Source organism: Hemiscyllium ocellatum, chromosome 8 (assembly GCF_020745735.1).
Source record: "Hemiscyllium ocellatum isolate sHemOce1 chromosome 8, sHemOce1.pat.X.cur, whole genome shotgun sequence".
Classification (NCBI taxonomy): Eukaryota; Metazoa; Chordata; class Chondrichthyes; order Orectolobiformes; family Hemiscylliidae; genus Hemiscyllium; species Hemiscyllium ocellatum.
In genome coordinates this window covers 35,609,736-35,634,866 of record NC_083408.1, presented here as the reverse complement: position 1 = coordinate 35,634,866, position 25,131 = coordinate 35,609,736, and the positions used below count along the sequence as shown (strand labels likewise).

Below are 25,131 nucleotides of genomic sequence, written 5' to 3'. Positions count from 1 at the left end.
ATAAAGGAGGAAAGAAGGAGCCAAGCTTTAATATACAGCCATATTGCACAAGTAGAAAATCAGCTCCCATTTTCAGCTATTTACAGTTATTGAGTGCACTTCCCCAAGTCTCAATAACACACACAAATCCCAAGGTGTTTGTTCTAAACCGTGCTACATTATCACTGGGTCTCTTCTCTTGTCTGGGATTGTGCAGTTTTCAAGACCTCCAGTTTACTTTTCGGGGGGGAAAAAAAAAATACCTGTACAGAAAACAAGAGGACAACTTTCAAACAGTTGTTGCAAAGAATGGTTTGTTAACTGGGAATCCAATTATGCATACACATAACCCGCTGGCCACTTACAGCTGAGTAGGTCATATAGGGTCATGCCATGACATGGGCCATTAACACAAGTTTCCCAGTGTGTAGAGGCATCGGCCTGGCATGTAGCCACATCATTATCCAATTACATCCAGTCTCTGCCCTGAATAGATTAGACAGCAAGATCAGTCTTTGAAGGTTCATAATTTCATTTATCTGCTTCTGTTCCAAACTTCAAACTCTTAGCACCCTGTTAACTTCAGTTAAAGGAAAGTTAGCATTTCCACTTGAGGAGCTAAGGACAGAGGTCAAGACTATTTCAAGACGAATAGATTTTTGTCAGGCAAGGGTAATAAGGGATCCAGCATCAAGGGGAAAATATGGGATTTTTTTTATACAGATCACCCACAAGCTCAGTAAATGGCAGAACAAGACTCCAGGGCCCGTATGACCTACTCTTGTTTCAGTGTTCCTAAGCTCAGTGACCTCAATACTGAAAGCTGTCAAGACTCTCTGATACAAGGGATGAGAAGTTCTTTCTCATCTACAATTACAAGGAGGTGGGTGGGAGCTGTAAGCAATCATGTCATTCACCTTCACCTACAGACTCACCCTGAGAGTGGAAGAGAGTCATCCTTGTCTGCGAGGGACCGCCGGTGATGATGCCTATCTTAGTTTTGTTTATCACATCGAAAACTCTTGGGGAAGGGAGGGAACGCTGTTTGAATAGCATTTCACAGACTTTTAAACAGACGCTGTTATCAGACTTTTGAATGGACCTCTTTAATACTAACGTTGATCTGTGCCTGCACCGTCTCCCCAGCTCTAACATTGTAGCCTGCACTCTTTTCTGTTACCCTGACATACTTGTACAGTCCGATCTGCCTACAAAACCCGTAGGGCAACACCTTTCACTGTACCTCAGTATATATGACAGCAATATATCAAATTTAAGAGTGATCCAATCAGATAATTGTTTAATTCAAGAAAGTGACACAGCACAAAGGGGCAGGACGATGGGGCAAGGCTTGTTGAAGGCTTGACTTCACGTACTGAAACCTCTTCATGTACTGAAACCTCTTCACGTAAATCCAATCAAAGCTGGCAATCCAGCCCCCAGCATGATTTGGATTGAAGCTATGGAACCATGAGAAATATTGTAGTCAACATTAAACGCACAGAGGCGTAGAGGTTAAGGAATCTGCTTCACATAGTTATGAAGACTATTTTAACGGTTAATTCTTGACTGGACTAAAATCCTAGCTTCCCCCACCACCATGTCACCCAATTAGTGATCAAGAGCAAGGGAGCTGGTGCAAATTATTCCCGGGTTGAAGGGTGGAATGTAAGGGGTGATGAATATTGTAGCCTTGCTCCTGATTACCTGAGGTTCTTCAGGGAGTATTTATAACATTCTTTCCGGTCTCATAATGAGGTGAATTCCATGAAGGAGTTCTACTATTTCAGAGGGTGCTTCCTATGGCAACATTGTTAAAATCTTATTGTTACAGTGGATTCACAGGACTGTGTATTCGGTGTAAACAGAGGACATAATGGGGTTAACGGATTAATGTCCTCATTATAAAATAAACGTGTTTAGAATTACCACAAGTGTTTTGTAGCCAAAGAAGTACTTTTGATGTCGCTAATGATGTACTCAGTGCTGTAACACTGCAGTCATTCATATGCAACAAAGTCTCACTCACAATGAACACGTTTGTGAAGGTGTTATATTTTGTCCAATAGCACACTTGGGAAGCACCTTGAGATCTTTGCCTATGTAATGGGCACTATGTAATTCTTAGTGGTTGTTGTTGGTTGAAGGATGAGTGTTTGCCAGGAAAGTGGTTTTACAGTATCTGTAATCAAGATCTTGCAGTTGTATCTGAAACCATAGCATGAGGTGAATTTGGATTGTACAGTGAATCTCCTTCCGTTCATGACTGGAGCTGAACTTCTAAGGATCCTTTGAATTCTACATTGTAAAACTGAACGGCATACCTCCACCAGCTCCACGCCCAACCCCCCCAATGTTTCACAATAGTGGCCCGAGCTAGTAATACCACCCATGATTACTCAGGTGAACAACACAATAATATAAGAATCTATCTCAGAGGTTCACACCAGGACCCTGAGATATATTTGTACAGTCAGATAGCATGGCTTTTCCTTCCAGGATGCTAGTTTGGTTGTGTAGTACCCATGCGATCACATGGACCTCAGAAGCATATGTTTCCTGGCTATAGCACACAAATAAGGGGCTTGAATAGGCTGGCAGGCCATATGCCAGGGGTTGAATATTGGTAAGAAGACTTGGGTAATAGAAGACCTAAATTATAAGGAAACCTCCCCCCCACCAACTTTGCTAATATGGGGAATTGATTACTTTCACCCTTCACTGCTTATTATTTTTGCTTACGAAAAGCCATTTTTGAAAAGTCCACACAAACATTTTGCATTCCTGTTTCATCAACTTTCTCTTCAACAACTCACGAAAATAAAGGGAACAGAAAAGCAAATCGGACAAATAGTATGGGACGACTAGTTCGGGGCCGAGATGAATGGATTTCTGGATAGTAAAGGACTGTGCAGAAACATTACATTGAGGTAGAAGATCAGCCATGATTTGGTTCAAAGCTGGAGCAGGCTGAAGGGGCTGAATGGCCTACTCCTGTTTCCTATGATTCCATGGTAATGTTTTGTATGGACCAGCCAGAACTCTTTCTTAGGTGCTATCCTGTCTTCCTGTGCTCCTAAAGCATCCTAAAAGGGAGCTTCCAATCAGCTGCATATGAGAATCACCCAACTCAAAATTCATCATTCACAGGAATACCTTTGGTCCTGTGAGGAACAAAGCCGTTTTAAGCATCAATTTTTAAGTTCATATCTGCAGACTGTGTGAAGCAAACACTTGTGGAGCTGACCTCTCAAGTCTGGAGAGAACCACAATCATTTCATAACATACAGGCCCAGCTTTCAACTCGAGGTGGATAAGTCTATGTTGTTCATTGTGGGAGTCGGGTGTTGGTACAGGACAGGTGAGAGTGTTTAACTCTTGAGAACATATATACCTTCAAGGTTCACGGAATTCATTGGTCACAGAAGCAGACAAGCTTGAAACCCGCAAAGCATTAAATCCTGCTTTACAATTAACTTTCTTCCAAAATGGCAAGGAGGTTAATGAAAAACAATTTCAGCAAAAAGACAGAACAAAAACTATACAACACAAAAATGACATTCCAGTGCGTGTTTTCATTTTCTTGTCGCTCTATTTCTGTTCCCCAACCTAATGTTACAGTCAGAGGCTTCCTCATATGTTAAGGAGAGAGCCGTGTCTCATCAAAACCTTCAAGAGAAGCAGTGTGATGGAAGAGTCAGCACCTTTGTCGCTCAAAGATCACATACAAAAGACCCCCGGCACGTTGCAGAAGGGACTGGCTGGGGAAGATCCTGCTTTTTGTACATTGTATGTTGGTCATTGCTGTGGACGACAGGTCGACCTTTCAGAAATATCCTACAGCCATCTTCTACAACTGCCAGGTTGGACGTTCACCCAATGACAGGCAGATGTCTTGTCTAACACGGAGTTAAACTATGCAGATCAGAAAAAAGTGTGGTCTCGTCTTCCTCTAAGATAGGTTGGGACAATTTATAGCTGAGTACTATTCAGCTGTTAAGGATGAATTGTCCCCAGTTCATAATCTCCCTCAAAGTTTAGAAATGTCCATTTTAAAGAAGAACCATAGGGGTAGTTTTGGTCTGATGAAACTCCGAAGCTGGCCTGAGAAGGCACGGGCAATATTTTCTTTGTATGTGACCTTTAAACTCATCTTGATTGGTATGTGTTTTAGATGCAATGTTTGTTTTTAAGCCTATGTACATTATCAGTCACAATCGAAACACTGTCAAGTAGATGCAGCAATGGTTTACCCTCCCCAGCCACTCCCCCACCTCCCCACCCCACCTCCCACCGCTCCCCTCCCCTTCCCTCCCAAACAACACAACCGATTACAATTCACCTGAGAGAGGTCTGAATAAGGTGCACTTCCGTGCTGAGGACTTACAGACAACGTGAGTGGGCCTGGGGACTGTCTTTCAGAGACAACCCAGTCTGTATGAGCTAACCTCAGGCGAGCCACTGACCAACAGCCTTTAAGCAGTCGATGTGCAAGTAGTTTGATCAAGAAACTCTGGCATGGAAGAGAAGATTTGCCAAGCCGTATTACAACAAAGTAAAACGTGACACCCACGAACTCCTAAAGCAGCAGGCATCTCACAGTGAAACTGAAATAGCCTACTGCTCACCTAAAGTTAACCCTAAAACCATGCTGGCTTTGAGACTTGACAGTGATACTCATATCTTCATAGCTCTGGAGGTGGTCATGGGGCGCTTTGTTTCATTTGCACTCCCTTCCTGCAAGAAATTAAGAGTTTGCCAATACCTGTGGAGCAGGGAGGCTTCTCCAGGAGACATGACTTTGGTTTGGTTTCTGCTGTTTGGAGACTGATGAACAAACCTTGCCTCTCACCTTCCTTCTTCCTTAAGCAATCCCAACAGAGTCCAGATGAAAGCGAGTTGTTGAGATCCTACTGTACTCTCCTGTCATGACACTGAGTAACATAACTCCCAAAGGACCAGGCAAGTGGAGGGTCTGCTACAATCGACAATATTGACTTTCAGAAACTGAGTAGTAAAACCCTATCTCCCAAAAGTAGACTGCATGTGATCTAATGCTTCTTCTTTGAAGACAGTAATTTTCCATACATTCATAGGGCAAGGAATCTCAATGTCCTTCCTCAAAAAGGTTCATCATTCAGATCTCCATAACGAACAGGAAGTAGACTGTAGAAGGGACTGGAAGTCTTAGATAGTCGCATCACAGCACCCAAAAGCTCCCCATCACAGCAAGCAGTTATGACCACGACATGAGAGAGGAGGCATTGCTTGTTCAGCCTATAATTGTCACGTTTGCATTATGATAGTGACTAGTTCTTCCCCCATCCCAACCCTGGGCACCACTCCTTCTCCTAAGGTGCCAGTTTTCAGCAAGTGTTCAAATTGGCCTGTTCCATCTGAGCTGGCCCAGCCAATCCAATGAAACACAAAGACATTGCACACTAGAAAAACTAGACAAGACCAGTAATACACAAAATAAATTATACAGAATAAATTACAGAAATGTAAGGGAGCTCCCTCATGCCTTTTACAAGGTTGATGTAGGCAGTCTGCAATGAGTTATCTTGTGCAGTTCCGTATCAGTTGTCCATTCTTGAGGCAGTCTTTCTATGTTAGCTGGCTCAGCGTTCAAAGATTGCAGGAAACATTTTCTTTTTGTAAAAAGGCTGCACCACAAAACATGCTGTGACGGTAAAAGTACAAGTGTGTGTGTGTGTGTGTGTAGCTTCCCACTTCTCCTGAGCAAATGTTGCAGCTCTTGACTCAGCGTCAAAGAAGGCTCCATGGGATCACTTGTTATCTTCTATTGCTGGGACGATTTTTAAGGTGAAACCATAAAATGATTCACTTAAAGGATAATCCCATATCTGCACGTGAGCACACGTGTATGTCCATCAACATCTGTTGAGGCACAATATCTGTTCTGTTGTTGCTACATCCACGTACATTGCTTTCCCCGTCTAAATCCTCAATGCGTTGCCAACAAACCTTATTGCACAGTCTTACTCATTCTACTATAGAACTTCAACACTGGAACTCTTTATCCCCATCCAGTCTTCCTCATTCTTGTAATTTTAAAAACTATGCCTGGTGTGGGTACAAAGGCATGAGGTTAGAATGATTACAGCACAGAAAGCCCATCCAGACTGTCATGTCCACACCGGGTCTCTACAAGAGCAATTCATGGAGCGTCACACTCTCTTGATTTTACGGTTGTCTCACTAAACCAGTAATGCAGAGGCCTGACAACTGTTCTGGTGGGCAAATGTTCAAATCCTGCCAAGGCAGCTGGGGAGTTTGAAATCAATACATTAAACAAAATCGGGAATTGAAAAGCCGGTAATGACAATCATGGAACCACTGGATTGTCAGGGAAAAATCTCAACCAGTTCTTGAGGAAGGAAATCTGCTGTGCCTACCCATTCTACCAGAATCCTATAGTTTCCATGAAATATGGGCTAATCTCCAGTACATCATTACTTGCCTGTCTGACAGAAATTCTTGAGATCATTCAAAAACAAAAGCTTGTGTTTCTCTTAGTTATATAAATTGGCTTTCCAATTTGGATTGGGAAAGCGGGCAATGATGATGCGTGTCAAGTCTGAGGGCCTAGGGGGAAGAACCATTGTCATGTGATAGTACTTTCCCATCCAAAGGGACTGAGAATATTTAAATCTTCTTTTTGAACACAGCCAGCCTTTGACTTGTCCCAGGCAGATCAATTAAATACACCCCTTTTACATACCCTTTGTTAAATTCATAATATAAGTTCAAATTCATGTTGAAGGGCAGACCAAACAGAATGCTTCATGCCTGGACACAAGTCTTACCAACAGTCAATATTTTACTTAATGATTTAATAGGTGTTGTGACACCTTGGACAATCCGCATATTCAAGCAATAGTGTAAAACAGTAAATCTTTTACAAATTTGTAAACATTTTTCAATGGGGTGACCTCCATTTCACACCGGTGCCATGAAATGCAGCGAATGCAGCGAATCCAAAGGAGCAGTATCTTGGCATTGCCTTGGCAACCAGTCTTCAGCTCACTGCATCATGGGATTGCCTGCTTTCCCTTGCAGCCTGTTATCTCTGAGCTACCTCCTTTCTTCCAAAAGGAAAGGAACACACTGCATATTCCTCACTGTAAAACCAAGGGGGAAAACAAACAGAAAATAACCTCAAAGCTTTTGGTCTATTCTGTAGGACGGACATTGTTTAGAATGGCAACGTGGTTGACTCTTCAGTGCCCTCTGAAAATTGTAGCCAATAAGCCATTCAGTTCAAGGTCAATGAAGGATGGGCAATAAGTGCTGACCCAGCCAGCAACACCCACATTTCATGAACAAACTTCTAAAAAAAATCACTCATTTCTTTGGGTCACCACATCAGTCAATGAGATCTTTGCTAAGGTGGACCCTAGCACAAATTTTACTATTCAAATTCCTTCGACATAACACCAAGTGCGAGCAGCGAGTTGTGCAACAGTCAGCAGCCACCTCAGTACTCCAGGTCCAATAGTCAATCTCAATAAATCACTTTGCTCACGGTGAACGGTAATTCAAAGAAATGTTGCCAAGGCTTTCTTTATCTTTTAACAACCAACACACTTCCAGGTTAGATGTACTGGAGGGGGACTGGCCAGGCTAAATTGCAATAGTGTTCAGGGATGCGCAGGCTGGGTGGATTAGCCATGGGGAAATGTAGTATAACAGAGATAGTATGGGGTGGGGGGTGGGGGTGGGAGGTGGGGGGGCGGGGGGGGTTCTAGGTGTGATACTCTTTTGAGGGTTGTTGTGGACTCGTTGGGCTGAATAGCCTGCTTCCACACTGCAGGGATTTAATGAATAGGTGAGTTATCTTCTGAGGAAAGATAAGACAGGCTGGGCCTGTCCCCATTGCTGTTTGGCACAGCCTGAGGCTAACTGATTGAAACACACAAGGTGCTTAGCAGTCTTGACAGGGTGGGCCTGGAAAAGTAGCACTGAGTAAGCTTGTGGCTGATGGAGGGTTGCTGGTAAAAAATAAGGTCTTGTCCAATTAAGACAGAGATGAGGAGAATGTTTTGTTTTCCTTCCCTAGTTCTTTGAAACCCATTGGAAACAGAGTCTTCGAATATCTTCAAGGCAGAGGAATTGGATTCATGTTGAACAAAGGTTACTGGGGGTAAAAGTGGGGGATGGGGGGTAACCATCCACCATCTCATTGGAAACTGGGGCAGCATTGAGGAGCTGAGTGGCCTTTTCCTAATTCACATGTTGGAATTCAACAGCAGTTGTCCAGGGATACCAGTTTCTTAAACAAGGATGAGGGAGGAAGGTCGATGGAGAGAGGTGAATTAAAAATGAAGAAGGAAGACCAAGACAAACTGGTGGTAAAGTCAGCAAGTGCTCAGAATGAGGGAAAAGGGAAGGGAAGAAAAGAGAGAGAAACGCAGAAGTAACAAATGCAGTAGAAAGAAATTTATGGGGCGGGAGCAGAACACAGAACAGGCTAGCAAGGAATGGACAGAGGGTGTGAGATCGACTGAGATGTGATAAGAGAGTTGAAAACTAGGGAAAGGGGCAGGAGTGGAGAGGGGTAAGAGGAGAACTAACACTGGGACAAAGAACGCTGGAGAAAGAGTGAGCATGAGGGAGCGTGAGTTGAAGCACTATAGCGTGTAGAATTAATTGTGCCTGGCAGGATTCACTGACAAGGAAGCAGCTCAGAGCTAATGCTTCCTGCTGTGCCAGCCCAGGCTCTGACTAATTAAAATAGCTGGAGCCTTTCATTAGATTTGACTTAGTCTTCTTTCACTAATAAAACCTTTTGATTTACTTGAACAACAATTGAAAATTGTTTTGAATATAACAGAGAGGGGAGCCTCACCACAGCAGGATTTGTCTGTACCTGAACCGAGGCCAGTATAATTACACCAAGTTTAGCTCTAATATCCATCCAGCAGTTAATTAATGTTAGATTCAAGGCTCTTTAATCTCCTGAGTCGAGTATGATGTAACAGCCTGCTTCTCAACTGGGTCACAGGTCAAGGGTGACAGGTCACATATCAGCAGATAAACATGTGCAAGTTAAGGAACTGGTCATGTTGATGGGCGTTTAAAGCAAAAATACCACACCAACCTGATGTTGTGTGACTTCTGACACAGGTGATACTGCAGTTAACATGCGACACCATGGTAACAATTTGTCAACCACACTTTCCTTTATAAAAACCCCAACTTTCTTTTAACTGCTGACCCCACCCCCTCCCAATTTTCCCCAGTGTTGTGATGTGAGGTGGGAGGTCCAATGCGAATTATCAAGGAACGGTAAACAAGGTTGAAAGGGGCACGAGTAGGGATTTCAGAAGTGCTCTCAGAAACTATGCGCCGGGGGGGGGAGGAAAATTTACTCCGAAACAAGGAAAAAGGTCAGAAGCAGCATTCTGTGGTAGGCAGCCAACTCGCGTTCGTCACCTGGGTCAGAAGTGCGACCACATGGTGTCCCAGTGCCAAACCCAAATCGGTGATGGGCAGCTGGATCTGCTGGGAGTCCTTCAGGACAGAAACCTCCTCTTCAAAATCTGGGATATCTATTGGGAATAGCTTCCAGATGATCAACCTGGCCTCTTTGCAGAAGTGATCACAATGAGGGATAGGAACTTCCCATGATGCATCTGCTCAAACCAACAAGGACCAGGGAGTGCAGGCCATATTGGAAATTCTGACCATTCCACTAGATTATTTGTTTGTGGGGGTGGGGCACTTTAGACCTTGTGACACTTGTAATCTCTTCCCTACACCCAATGGCACAGTGAGCACTACTTGGCAGTCATAACCCAACCTCTGATCAATCTGTAATGGAGAGGGCCTGGCTTAAGCTCCAGGAATCTCAGATCACCACATTGTCATAGAAAAGACAGCCCTTAAAACCTCTGGAGGAGGGCGGGTGGGAGAAGTTGGCTATGTCTTAGTGGCTCTGAAGGAGCAACAGCTCTTTGAGATAATTCAGTAGTAAAGCTTTGTACAGTTGGGTGTTTGAGGGTGTGTGTGTGTGTGTGTGTGTGTGTGTGTGTGTGTGTGTGTGTGTTTCTAAGTGAACAGTCCAAGACCTTTAGCAAGGAGAAAGGCAGGCACAGATAAAGAAGAGCTCTTGCTGAAGGATTTGGATGCAGAGTGGTTCAGCTTGAATCAGACTCTTCCCTCAGAAAAGCCCAGGAGGTTGGTGATCTATGGAGCAGTGACGAGGGTGAGGTTTAATGGAGATTTCCCATCTTATGTGGGCTTCTGACTTAGTGCAAAGGGAGACCGTCAGTAAGCAGAGGAATCAGATAACTGGTAAAATAGAGAGAGAAATAAGGAGAAATTCTTTGACAAAGTGTGACGTTGCAACATGAAATGCACAGCCTGCAAAGGAGTTGGAAGCAGATTCAACAGTACCCATTCAAGGGGAACTGGAAAAGGAGAGAAAAAAAAACTGGAAGGCTTCAGGAAAGAGCATGGGGGAGCCCTTTGGAAGACAGGTCTTCCAAAGGATAGACAGGAGCTCTATGTGCCGAATGGTCTCATTCTGTGCTGTATGACTTCGATTGAATTCATCCAGGTCAGAGGAGATTGAATGGCTGGAGATAGGTTCACAGTTTCAGACTCAACCGTTTCTATGGAGACGCCTCTGTGCTTTTTTTTTGTTTTTTTTCTCTTCCCACCTCTGCCCCCTCCCTCCCCACCTCACCACATAAGAAGTGACTCGCCTACACAACCCTGCAATATCCTTCATTTTTATCCAAAATTATAACTGCCTTCCAAAAGGGCGAAGGAGACCAGTGAGAAATGGAGCCCCCCCCCCCAAACCTTAGCTTGGGCTGAGGTGGGGCACGCCAGGGAGAACCATCCTCCAGGATGGAGTGCCGATTTCCCCGCCGACGAGTCTCTGAATCCCAAAAGTGGTCAGCATGTCCCACCCGTAAACAAACCATTGGCAAACAGAGCTTTCAGCAGGACTGTAGGAACCCGAGAGTGGTCTCTGCACATGGGTGGACACAGAAATTTCAAGACACGTCCAACTTAGCCCTGCAAGGGAGAAGCGATCTAGTTCTCAGAGAGGTCACTTGGTTATTGAGGGGGAAACGGAGGGGTTAAAATACATGGTAAACCTGTAAAGGGATTGCACATAACCAGTGTTGAGAATCCAGTGCTGCACTCAACCACAAAAGATTCTTTGAGACGGCGTCAATGATTGGGAAGAGTTCTGATGAAGAGTCGCCAGACTCGAAGCGTTGATTCTGCTCTCTCTCCACAGATGCTGCCAGACCAGCTGAGTTTCTCCAGCAATTTCTGTTTCAGTCTCCTTTCCTTTGTTCTTCTTGCTGCTGCGCCTGCGTGACGTTCGTGATTGAGGGGAGAAAGGTACAAAAGAAGTAGAACCCATTCTCTGTGGAGTTAAGTGATTTGTCAGAGCTCACCAGCAATGGGAAGAGGATCCATTAGGAGCAGTGGAGAGCACGTGATAGTCAACAGCAAGCTTCCAGCGGACGTCACTGGGAAACAATGCGCCATTTCCACTTTGGATAAAACAAAAACGTGACACCATCCGACCAGCGGAATGTGCCTTCACACCCGTGCTTTTGTCCCCTCGTTCAGTGCCATCCGCAGTACCCTCTGATGTCTGGCTGCAGAGTGGAGGGCTGACGTGCAGGGTCCGCCTCACCTTTGCCCTGCCGCCTCCGCATTCTCTTCCGGGTCAAAGATCAAAGTGAACAGCAGGAAGAGAAGTCGCCACCACAAGGGCTGGTCCACACGGTTTTCGTTTCTGTTGCGCTGTGGAAAGAAAAAAATAACATCCATCGTGAGATGGGGGACAGGTCTGGCAACATATGGAAGAGTTTGAGTCACACGGCGCTGAAGCAGAGTTCGTTTTTAAAACGCGAGACAAGACGAGACAATGGATCAGAGGCATCACTTCACACACGGGAACTGCTAGTGTTCACTGCTTGCATGGTGGAGTAGGGATAGTGGGTATTGGAAGTGGGGGAAATTGGTGGGTGTTGGAGGAGGGGAATTGGTGAATATTGGCAGAGGGGGATGGTTGGTTATTGGTGGAAGGGAATGGGTGAGCGTTGGACGAGGGGAATGGTGAGTATTGGAGGAAGGAGATGGGTATGTATTGGAGGAGGGGGATGGGTGGTTATTGGCAGAGGGGGATGGGTAGACGGAGGTGGGAGATGGGTACGTATTGGAGGAGGTGGATGGGCAGATGTTGGAGGAGATGGATGGGTGGATGTTGGAGGAGGGGGATGGGTGGATGTTGGCAGAGGGGGATGGGTGGATGTTGGAGGAGGGGGATGGGTGGATGTTGGAAGAGGGGGATGGGTGGATGTTGGAGGAGGGGGTTGGGTAGATGTTGGAGGAGGGGGATGGGTGGATGTTGGCGGAGGGGGATGGTGGATGTTGGAGGAGGGGGATGGTGAATATTGGAGGAGGGGGAATGGGTGGGTATTGGAGGAGGATGGGTGGGCATTGGAAGCAGGGGATTAGTGGGTATTGGAGGAGGGGGATGGGCAGACATTGAAGGTGGGAGATTGGTGGGTATTGGAAGAGGTCGAAGGTGGATATTTGATGGGGGTGAATACTGGAGGAGTGGAAGACGGTGGACATTGTAGGAGGAAGGATGGATATTGGAAGGGAGCTAGTGGATATTTGGAGGGGGGCATTGGATATTGGAGGAGGGAGGGACTATGGATATTGGGACTGGGATGGTAGGTATTGGGAGGATGGTGGATATTTGTGGGGACATTGATGATGGACGTTGCAGGAGGGTGGGATAGTGGATATTAGAGATGAGTGATGGTGGATATTGGAGAGCGATGGTGGATATTAGAGATGAGTGATGGTGGCTACTGGAGGTGAGCGATGGTGGATATTGGAGGAGTGCGATGGTGGATATTGGAGGAAACGATGGTGGATATTGGACGTGAGCGATAGTGGATATTGAAAGAGAGCCATGGTGGATATTGGAGGAGTGCGATAGTGGATACTGGAGGAGAGCGATGGTGACTATTGGAGGAAACGATGGTGGATATTGGACGTGAGCGATAGTAGATATTGAAAGAGAGCGATGGTGGGTATTGGAGGAGAGTGATGGTGAATATTGGAAGAGAGCGATGGTGAATATTGGAGGAGAGCGATGGTGAATATTGGAGGAGAGCGATGGTGAATATTGGAGGAGAGTGATGGTGGCTATTGGAGGAGAGCGATGGTGGCTATTGGAGGAGAGCGATGGTGAATATTGGAGGAGAGCGATGGTGAATATTGGAGGAGAGTGATGGTGGGTATTGGAAGAGAGCGATGGTGAATATTGGAGGAGAGTGATGGTGGCTATTGGAGGAGAGCGATGGTGAATATTGGAGGAGAGCGATGGTGGCTATTGGAGGAGAGCGATGGTGAATATTGGAGGAGAGCGATGGTGAATATTGGAGGAGAGCGATGGTGGCTATTGGAGGAGAGTGATGGTGGATATTGGAGGAGAGTGATGGTGGGTATTGGTGGAGAGCGATGGTGGGTATTGGAGGAGAGCGATTGTTGGTAGTGGGAGAGGGAGAGACTGTGGATATTGAAAGGAGGGATGGTGGTTTTTGGGGAAGGATGACAGGTATTGGGGGGAAAAGTGGACATTTTGAGGGGCGGATGGTGGAGCTTAGAGAAGAGAGATGTTGGATATCTATGGTGGGGAGGGTTATGGTAGACACTGGAGTACTGGAAGAATGGTTGAGCACATATGTCGGATAGTAAGTATTATTGGAAATTCTGTCACATGGACATCACTGCTGAATGTGATCCTTTCCTTACATACAGTAGATTATAGTCAGAAGGCACATAACACCAGGTTATAGTCCAACATGTTTATTTGAAATCACAAGCTTTTGGAGTGCAGCTCTTTCATCGGGAGGAAGGAATAGCACTCTGAAAGCTTGTGATTTGAAATAAACCTGTTGGACTATAACCTGATATCGTGTGATTTCTGGCTTTGTCCACTGCAGTCCAACACTAGCACCTCCACATCATCACAATAGAAGATAAGAGCTGATATCATCTCCCACAATACCAGCACAACATCCATCACCCAGACTCTGCACAGAGGTGCTTGCATGTGTGCGCGCACATACATTCTCATTCACTCAAGTGTGCATGGCTCTACATATTTTACACAAAACACACACACACACACACACACACACACCTCAAATGTTGTACACGCAACCTTTGCACCACTAACCTACTAGGGAATGTTGAAAGTGAATTTTTATTGTGCATATACAATTCAGAGTGATTTCGATGGCAGTAGATAACATTAGCACTAGCAGTAACAAGAATCAGGGTGAGTTAAGGAGAACGTTTTATCACAACGATTTATTGTCAATGACAAAATGTGCCTGAACAAGTTAGGACAGCTTTCAAAGGGAAATTGGATTAAAACTTGAGGAAAGGTTTGCAGGGAAGTGGGATAAATTGGAAATAATAAGGGAAAAAAATCACATGTTATAGTACAGTAGGAAGCCACTTGACTGATCAAGCCTGTGTCAGCCACTCCCCACTTTCTTTGTCGTGCTGTAAATTCCTCATGTGTATGCACTGGTCCAACTCATTTCAAAATTATTTTCAAGTCGAATGATTCAGATCCAGGCAATTTTGTGTAACCCCTCCTCTTCCCCAGAGAGTTTGGGTGAGAGGAGCCTCAGGTCACTCCGTCAATAATTTTGAGTGGGGTGAGCAAGGCTGGGGGAGGGAGATCTGCCTGGTCTCATCCAAACTGAGGTGTCTTGGTGGCTGTTTAAAGGTTACTTATTGCCCAGAACTCAAGTGTGTGTGTGTGTGTGTGTGCGCTCTCTCTCTCTCTCTAGGGCTGCCTTTCCCACATTGGGCCTGCACCTACCTCCCCCCTCCCCCCCCCCCCATGAGTGTTCCCTTAGCCCGGCTCCCACAGACATCCCGACCTCCGCCTTCCCACACACCTCCAGGGCCTGGCATTCCCTCCCCAACAGGAGAGACATACCCTCCTCCACCTCAGAACTCCAACAAACCAGTGTAAAAGCAAGCCATTGAGGATCTGCCTGCAAAAGAAGATCCTGTCCATATCTGACCCTAATTCTTCCTTTTCACAGTTCCACTCTGTAGCAATGACTCGATTCATCAAACAGTATCAAAGTGACTATGTTATGCTAATGTGTGAGGACTGGGTCAAATAAACATAGGGTCATAGAGGTGTACAGCATGGAAACAGACCCTTCGGTCCAACTCATCCATGCCAACGAGATATCCTAACCCAATCTAGTCCCATTTGCCAGCACTTGCCCCATATCCCTCTAAACCCTGCAGATTCATGTATCCATCCAACTGTTTGTCAAATGTTATAAATGTACCAGTCTCCATCACTTCCTCTGGCTGCTCATTCACACACGTAGCACCCTCTGCGTGAAAAAGTTGCCCCTTAGATCTCTTTTATTTCCTTCCCCTCTCACCTTAAACCTATGCCCTCTAGTTCAGGACTCCCCCTCCCCAGGGAAAAGACTTTGTCTATTTATCCTATCTATACCCCCCATCATTTTGTAAGCCTCTATAAGGTCACCCCCTCAGCCTCCGACGCTCCGGGGAAAACAGCCCCAGCCTGTTCAGCCTCCTCCAACCCTGGCAACATCCTTGTAAATCTTTTCTGAACCCTTTCAAGTTTCACAACATCCTTCCTATAGGAAGAAGACCAGATTTGCATGCAATATTCCAACAGTGGCCTAACCAATGTCCCGTACAGCCAAAAAGATTGTTAGCTTTCCAATGACGTGGGATGAGTCAGTGTTGGGAGAGTCAGGGTGAAATGGTTTGAGGTGAGAGGCTGTAGCATGAAGCCTTGAGGGCTATACTTGAGCAGGGTTGAAATGCTAAATAACTGAGGGCCTTTGGTGCCCTCAGTTATTTTTGAAGTTAACTGGGACTTTGGATTTAGAAGAGTATGTCTTCCTGTTGAGAAGTTGAGATGAATAACATTTGACGTTTGTTTTGACTGCGCAATGTTTTGTAACACTGTCACAGATTAGCTCAGCAGATCACTCAGCTCCAGGCCAAGTTTCACAAGAGTCAGGTTTCTGGTGACTTCCTTGAGAATTACAGTTGAGTCATGCAGGAGAGAAAGAGGCCATTTCAGCCGGCACGCTGCTGCTGGCTCTTTTGAAGGAACTATCCAAATTCTTGGCAGATGCCATCAGCAGAGCCAGCGAGGGCAACTACAATGTGCAATAAAGCTAGACACACAGCCACATCCAATATAAGAATTAAATATCCAATATAAGTATTGTTAGCAGCAGAACCACTTAGAAGGGGACAGTTGTGGACTGAGAATGCAAATTCAGGAGCAGCAAATGTTCAGGAGCTGTGATAACTCCTGCCATTTCCTTTTAGACCACCAGACCATAAGACATAGGAGTGGAAGTAAGGCCATTCAGCCCATCGAGTCCACTCCGCCATTCAATCATGGCTGATGGGCATTTCAGCTCCATTTACCTGCATTCTCCCCGTAGCCCTTAATTCCTTGAGACATCAAGAATCTATCAATCTCTGCCTTGAAGACATTTAGCGTCCCAGCCTCCACTGCACTCTGCGGCAATGAATTCCACAAGCCCACCACTCACTGGCTGAAGAAATGTCTCCACAGTTCTGTTCTGAATTGACCCTCTCTAATTTTAAGGCTGTGTCCACGGGTCTTAGTCTCCTCGCCTAATGAAAACAATTTCCTAGCGTCCACCCTTTTGAGAGTTTGCTTTCTTTTTATTGGTCAGAGTATTGAGTACAGGAGTTGGGAGGTCATTTTGCAGCTGTACAGGATATTGGATAGGCCACTTTTGGAATATTGCGTGCAATTCTGCTCTCCTTCCTATAGGAAGGGTGTTGTGAAAGGGTTCAGAAAAGGTTTGCAAGGATGTTGCCAGGGTTGGAGGATTTGAGCTATAGGGAAAGGCTGAACAGGCTGGAGCTGTTTTTCCTGGAGCATCGGAGGCTGAGGGGTGACCTTCTAGAGGTTTGTAAAAATCATGAGGGGTATGGATAGGATAGATAGACAAGGTCTTTTCCCTGGGGTGGGGGAGTCCAGAACTAGAGGGCATAGGTTCAGGGTGAGAGGGGAAAGATATAACAAAGACCTAAAGGGCAACATTTTCACGCAGAGGGTGGTATGTGTATAGAATGAGCTGCCAGAGAAAGTGGTGGAGGCTGGTACAATTGCAACATTTAAAAGTTATCTGGACGGGTATATGAATAGGAAGGGTTTCGAGGGATATGGGGCAAGTGGGACCAGATTAGGTTAGGATATCTGGTCGGCATGGACGAGTTGGACCAAAGGATCTGTTTCCGTGCTGTTCATCTCTATGACTCTATGAGTTGCCACAGAGGGCTGTGAAGGTTGGGTCATTAAGTATATTCAAGCCTGAGATATTTTTAATCAGTAAGGGAATCAACGGTTATGGGCAAAGAAGGGGAATTGAAGATGATCAGATTAGCTCTGATCTCATTGAATGGCACAGCAGACTTGATGGACTGAATGGCCTACTTCTGCACCTACATCTTATGATTTTGATATAAGGACACAAATATACACATTTTAGAAGCTTTTAGTTTATTAAGGAACTGCCTGGTGTGCCTTAATACATCAAGCAAATCATTCTGCATATTTTAAAAATGTAACCATTTGTGTTGCACACAGATGGAGAGTTTACACTCTGAAGACAAAGGACAATGAATGATGTCCATTCCTACAGAACGTCCCACAACCACTGAGCACCTCAAAGTGCTTCACGACCGAGGAAGCACTGGGTTTGAAGCGTAATTGCTGTTGCAATGTAGGAAACACTACATGGAACATTGAACAACACAGCGCAGTGCAGGCCCTTTGGCCCTCGATGTTGCACCGACCTGTGAACAGCTACACTGCACACAGCATGGTCCCACAAACAGCAAAGTGATAACAAACAGACTGAACGATATTGGCTGAAGGATAAATACTGGCCAAGGCACAGTATAATGCCATGAGAACTTCTATATCCACCCAGGCAGATAGACAGAGCCTTGTTTTAATGTCTCACCTGAAAGGCAGCACCTCCAACAGTGCGGCACTCCCTCAGTGCTGCATGGAGCTTTGTTGAACTAATCATACTTTGTTTTGGGAGGAACCAATTTTCAGCTGGATTAATCAAACTACACCAATTCTCCGTTCTTGAATAGGCCAAGGGATGTTTCTAGATATTTGCTCAATCTGTTCAGAGCTGTTATTATACACCTCTGGAGGTAGGACTTGAAACTGAGTCTTGCGAGACAGTGGTAGGGACTTTGACACTGCACCACAACAGCCCTTGAGGGATATTTTTAAAGCACACTCTTCTCTTTTTTCTGATAGCACTGATTCATGACAGTTTTATGCAAATGCGTTGGAGTGGTGGCTCATGGGGGTGGAAGGTGGGATGGGTAATTCATCCCCATAGACCTTTGAGTCCGCACTGACCCTCTGAGGAGCATCCCACCCACAGCCACCCTATCCCTGTAACCCTACATTTCCCATGGCTAACCCACCTAGCCTGTACATCTTTGGACTGCGGGAGCATCTGGAAGAAACCCATTTAACACAGAGAGAGAATGAGCTACAGTGCTGCCCCACTTTATTCAAAACCCGTGCAACTTAAATCCAGATCGCTGTCCACACTTAAAATGGAGTCTTGACTACTCCTCCTGTAGCAGTCACTCCTGAGTGGACACAGCCAACAACAGCTGACTTAACTGAGTCCTGCGAAACATTCCAAGGCATTTAACACAGAGACAGAGGTAGGGAGGAGCGAGATCAGAGAGGCATTGGGACAACACAGTGGCATTTTAATATTGAGGTGTTGCCAAACCAGATCCCACTGCAGGGCACAGTGGGTGATGGGTAAAGTGGACAGCTCAGGTTTAAGATACAGAGATGCAGTTTAGGTTCAATGTGTCCCATTGGGAAGGCAAAGGGTTAACAAACCTGCAGAGGCTCCCAAGTAGCCTGAGCCAGCTAGACGAGAGCAAATGACTCATCGGTTATCCTTTAGCAAAGCCGGGAGCACAAAACAACCTCATATTGTGGAGATAAGCCTCACAGAGAGGCCTTATGTGCACAACTGAGTTCTTAGAGCGGCAACATTGCTGCAGGTGTTAAGAACACCATTAAGAACCAGACCTCACCTCTGCAGCCTCAGGCACAAGACAACACTGAGATCACGTCCAACGGCAAGTCAGCTTTGATTAAAAAAATACAACAGCAAACACTTTTCTTCAAGTGTAGCCAGAGCGCTGACCTGCAATTCCTCGCACAGATTTACCTTCAACACCAAAACTCACCGGCTTTGGTGTCTGCTTGGTGAGAAGGTGGGGTCATGGCACTGGCCACGGTTACAGTGCTTGGGGGGGGTTCACAGGAGCTCCCCCCTCCATAACATAGACTACACTAGCCACATTCAAACTAACCCTTGAAGGGTGGGGTTGGAACACAGGAAAGCCAGCTACAACTTTGCGCTCAGCAAGCTTACAAAACAAACTGCGATGGAGTGCCCTCACCAATGCCAGTTCAATAAGGTCAAGTGCAGAATTAACATTGATCAGTATCACCCGCATCCTCGACTGGTCTTTATATAATGCTCTACCATCTTGGCAGACAAGTTGCAGAGTCACATCCAAGAGATGGGTGGGTGGTTGCAGTATTCCTCCAGGTGATGACTAGCCTGCTGTTACTTCCTCTGTAAGATCATAAACAGAGATATCATCCTGCCAGAGAGCTTGCTGCCTTTCAGTTTCACAGAGTCCCTAAAGTATGGAAGCAGTCCATTTGGCCCATTGAGTGCTCAATGAACCCCTGCAGGGCACCCCTCTCAGACAAATGCCCCATTCTTTTCCCATAACCCTGCATTTTCCCTGGCTAATCCACCTAGTCTGCACATCCCTGGACGCTATGGGACAGTTTAACATGGCCAATAGACCTAAACTGCATGTCTTTGCACTGTGGGAGGAAACCCACACAGATACAGGGAGAATGTGCAAACTCTGCAATAGACAGTAGCCTGAGGGTGGAATTGAACCTGGGTCCCTGGCACTGTGAGGCGGCAGTGCTGACCACTGAGCCACCGTGCCGCCGCCACCACCACCCACCCACCCCCCTACAACATCTCAACAAAACCGGGAAATCACGTTCTGAGTGGACGTGGCTAGTGAGGAGTCTTGCTCACAGACAGTGAATTGGTAGGGAGCAATGGACACTGTGGGAAGCACTAGAGATGGTGACCCAGCTTCTGAAATGGAGGAGCAGACCCCATCTTCCTAGCTGAAGGGCAGTGAATAAAGGGCCTCACTGTCTTACAGTACTTTTTAAATGTAAAGGTGAGTGTCTCATGCTCTACTTTCACTGCCCCCCCCCTCCCATTTCACCTCATCACCTTACCCCTCCCACCCTATCCCCCCCTTCCCTTTCCCCCGCACCATATTTTCCCTCCCACTCTGCCCCATTCGCATTGATGTGTCCTTGGACCCCCCCCCCACCCCCCCAGCCCTGATACTCACACTCCTTCTCTAGTTTCACCCCTCCCCATCACGATCCTCTGCCCTCCCGCACCCCAGCCCATACTCCAAGTACTCCCTGGTTTGACCTACCGCTTGGCTCACGGCATCCCCTCCATCACCCCCACCCCACCTGGGGACGTGGGAGTGTCAACTGCACCACCAAGTGTGAGGTCAAGCAACTAAAGGGTTAAATAGACTGGTTTTACTGCTTGTCGAGTGAGTTAAGACAGTGGCATACTTCAATTTCTGTTTGTGAACTGGGGGTGGGGTGGCATGGGGAGCAGGAGGACACCGGCAGAGTACTGTTTCATGGCATCTAGCTTATGATGGTTGGGTGAAATGCTTGCCCCCCGACCCCCGCCCATACCACACCCTCAGATGCCACCTCTACCACAATTAGTGCCCATATACATATATCACACTGTCCATGCATGTCCTAATCGCTGCAGGTAGTTTTGGGAGAGTCATGCTTGCAGCTGGAGTGATGACTCAGCCCTCTAAATATAGAGCAGCATATAAACACAGACAAGGCAGGCAGACAGGAGCAGTCACCACCGCACTAATCTACTGCACGCACCACTTACAAAGACATCGCTGTAGACAAACAGCCACCCGGGCCTGTTGCTGATAAGGGCTTGCTGTTGGTTAAGGAAAGCAGGTCAAAGTGCTGGCCCGCTCGCAACAACGGCACTGGGCTCTCACCCCTCAGGCTAAAGATTTTCCAGAGTCACAACACTTCCTCCTTACCCAAGTCAGCTTACTGCACTCCCCCCCAACACTGTGTACCCATAGCCCTGCCCGGCCCTCACTCAGATCTAGTCCCATCTTGGTGGGGTGGGAGAAACAGGTACTCTTTCCTTCAAAGTCCCCTGCAACTTGCCATTGAAAATGGTGGCTCAGTGGTTAGCACTGCTGCTTCACAGCGCCAGGGACCTGGGTTCGATTCCACTCTCAGGCGACTGTCTGCGCAGGTCCCCTCTCCAGCTTCCTCCCGCAGTTCAAAGGTGTGCAGGTTAAGTGGATTGGCCATGCTAAATTGTCCATAGTGTCCAAGGCTGTACAGGCTGGGGTGGGAGGTGTGGCTAGCCATGGGGAATGTGGAGTTACAGGGAAAGGATGAGTCTGGGTGGGATGCTCTTCAGAGGGCTGGTGTGGACTCAATGGGCGGAATGGCCTGCTTCCACGCTGTAGGGATGTTACGGAAATAAGAAGCGTGTGTAGAAATTCTACATGACATACTCCTACAGGGATAATGCAGAGGAAATAGTCCAGTGGTATCATAACTGGACTACTAATCCAGGGATTAGGAGAAAGCGAGGACTGCAGATGCTGGACATGAAAGTCGAAAAGTGCAGCGCTGGAAAAGCACAGCAGATCAGGCAGCATCTGAGGAGCAGGAGAATCAACATTTCAGGCCCAGAGGCCAATTAAGAGTCAACCACATTGCTGTTGGTATGGAGTCATATGTGGGCCAGAGTCACAGGTAAGGAAGGTAAATTTTCTTCCCTTACAGGCCTTGAAGTTGTCATTAAAGCATGATGAGGAGAAATGTATTCTCCCACAAGGTGGTGAATCTGTGGAATTCTTTACCTCAGAGGGCTGTCGTGGGTGGGTGGTATATTCAAGGCTGAGATAGACAAGATTTTTAATTAGGAAGGTAATCAAGGGTTACAGGGAAAAAGTAGGAAAGTGGAGTTGAAGATCGGCCATGATGTCATTGAACAGAGGAGGTGATGGACTGAATAGCTTATTTCTGCTCCTATATCTGTGGTCATATTAGTGAACCAGACAATTATCAATAGTTAGTTACATGGTCATCATTAGGTTAACTATTAATTCCAGATCTTTATTGAATTCAAATGTCATTCTCCGCTGCCATGAGATTTGAAGGTATGTCCCCAGCACATTAGGCTGGGGTTTCAGATTGCTCTTTGAGTAACATTACCAATAGGTCACTGCCTCCCCTAGATCAAGTTAAAAATCACACAACACCAGGTTATAGTCCAACAGGTTAATTTGGAAGCACTAGCTTTCAGAGCGCCGCTCCTTCATCAGGCGGTTGTGTGGTACATAATTGTACTCCAACACTGTGTCTTACAGTTGTGTACTCCACTATCACCTGATGAAGGAGCAGTGCTCTGAAAGCTTGTGCTTCCAATTAAACCTGTTGGACTATAACCTGGGGTTGTGTGATTTTTAACTTAGTACATCCCAGTCCAACACCAGCATCTCCAAATCATGACGTTCCCTATATCAGGCAGCACGGTGGCACCTTCCTCCTAAGCTGTCCAGCCACAGTCGGGATTTCTGACAGAGGCTGGAGAAACTGGAAGTAGCTGGGCAGAGACATGGGTTGCATTTAAAACACAGAAAATAGGAGCAGGAGTAGGCCATTCGGCCCTTCCAGCCTGCATGACCATTCAATATGATCATGGCTGATCGTGTCACTTCAGGATCCCACTCCCGCTTTCCCTCTGTAACCCCTTGACCCCTTTAGCCACAAGAGCCATGTCCAGCTCTCTGTTGAACATATCTAATGGACTGGCCCTAACAGCTTTGTGTGGTCGAGAATTCCACAGGTTCACAAGTCTGAGGGAAGAAACTCTTCCTCATCTTAATCCTGAATGGCTTACCCTTTATTGTTAGCCTGTGATCCCTAGTTCTGGACTTCCCCAACATTGGGAACATTTTTCCCGCATCTAGCCTCTCCAGCGCCATCAGGATTTTATATGTTTCTATTCGATTCTGTTATGTTCACTGGGCAGTAAATGAGAACCACGTGGCCTGATTGAGACTAAAGTTCTCAACCCGCTGTCTTGTCACATCTGGGTTTATTATAGACTGACTAGTGGAGGTTGATCCTTGGATTAGTCAACATCTCCATTACTGACATATCATGTAATTAACCGGGATGATCAAAGGGAAACTGGGATGTAGAGAGAGCTTGATCACGATGGAGCAATTTCATGTCCCAGTGTTGAGTTCTTGTGGTCAGTGTAGGACTGACATCGATTGCATCAGACAGAGACGTAAGTGGTTGGCAGCCAGGGAGTTCCAGGCAGCAACCCTCATGGTTTATGTAAGAGATGCACGAAGGGGCTTGATGGTTTACCAAATACAAACCACCAACTTATGCTCCTGATTCAGTCGTGGTTTTATTTTACTATCAGTCACAGGGTCCTTTAGCATGTGTTGTTTTCAAACCCAACAGATAAGTGCGAGAACTTCATTACAAGCAGACTCTCACAATTCCAATCTTTCAGATTCCTTTCGCTGCGCCATTGACCAAGGTGTCTTTGGTTATCTAGGATTTCTCTCCTGAACGTCTTCACCTCCCCACCCTCCTGCTCTTCCTTTCTTGTCAGATGCCTCTGGGCGTCTGTCCCAGTGTCTCCTTACAGGGTTCAGTGTCAAATAGCACTCTTGTGAAAGAGCCCTCGGACATTTCACTCCATTGAAGGTGCTGTATTAATAGCAGCTTTATTCTGTAAGGCTTTCCTCAAGGGTAGGCTTCTCTGTGATGATGCCTCTGTGGGAGTTCCTCAGCTATGCTGGGGGAGAAGCTGTCTGGCATTGCCTTATAATGTCCATTTGTCATGTATAGCCTGCACAGACAATGTCAAGCAGCACAGCCAGGCCTATTGTAGTCCTCAGTTGGTTTCTACAGGGGTCACTGGCTGTTTTCCACACCCCACTTTAGACATAATGGGGACAACTGCAACAGCTGTCAAGCTTAGATCCACTAAGAAGGAATTGAATATAGGATCAAAATATATCAACCTGCAGGGCTTTTGTGAGGCAGTCTTCACACATTCAAGTTTCTCAAAGGAAGATTCTACGCTAATATAGTACGGTGATGACATATAGAGTTTCACTTGCAAGTGAAATGTGAACCTACAACCCTACTATTGTGGCACAGTCAATAGTTTGGACGTACAGTCAGGAGGATGGGAAGTGTGGCGCCAAATTGCCAGCAGAACAACAATCTCCAAAATAATCGATCTTGGGTCAAATACGTGACGGTGAGTACAGGTGAGAAAGATGCCTTTGACCCAACCAAATACATCTGAGGTCAACAAGAACCAAAACTGTTCAATCTTTTAGTGATAGATGGATGGAGAAAGGAGAGAGAGGGAGATGGATGAATAGGAGAGGGAGAGATGGTTAGAGAGAGAGGAAGGCAGAGAGACGGAGACAGAGAGGGACATGAAGAGATGGATTATAATTCAGGGAGTGTGGAAATAGCTTTTTTAGCTGCATCTGATCAGAGAATGTTTCATGAGAGCAGTGCGTCACTATAAAATATATCCAATTCTCCAACTTCTAACTAACGGAAGCAAACATCACTGAAGTGCTGGACACATGCAAACTCTGTAATTTTTTAAACTAATATCCTGCAGCCTAGAATCCGATTGCAGCCAATTGCCCCGGTGCCAACTCTTTGATACAACTAATTCAATGAACCATCCTCTCGCCACTCCTCACCCATTACCACATTACAAGGTGCAGTGCAAAACTCAAGAGAGTCATGCAGGAGAGATTGGAACCATATCCTCCTGT

At 46.1% G+C, this 25,131-nt stretch overlaps 1 protein-coding gene across 1 annotated transcript in view; it reads right to left on the bottom strand.

Moving 5' to 3' along the window:
* Positions 1–4,290: 4,290 nt before the first annotated feature.
* Positions 4,291–25,131, bottom strand: part of LOC132818112 (bcl-2-modifying factor-like) — a 121,370-nt gene continuing 100,529 nt past the window's right edge. The window contains exon 4 of the mRNA XM_060828810.1: positions 4,291–11,778. Within this exon, the coding sequence (XP_060684793.1) occupies positions 11,665–11,778 (114 nt within the window). The 3' untranslated portion in view covers positions 4,291–11,664. The remainder of the gene's footprint in view (positions 11,779–25,131) is intronic.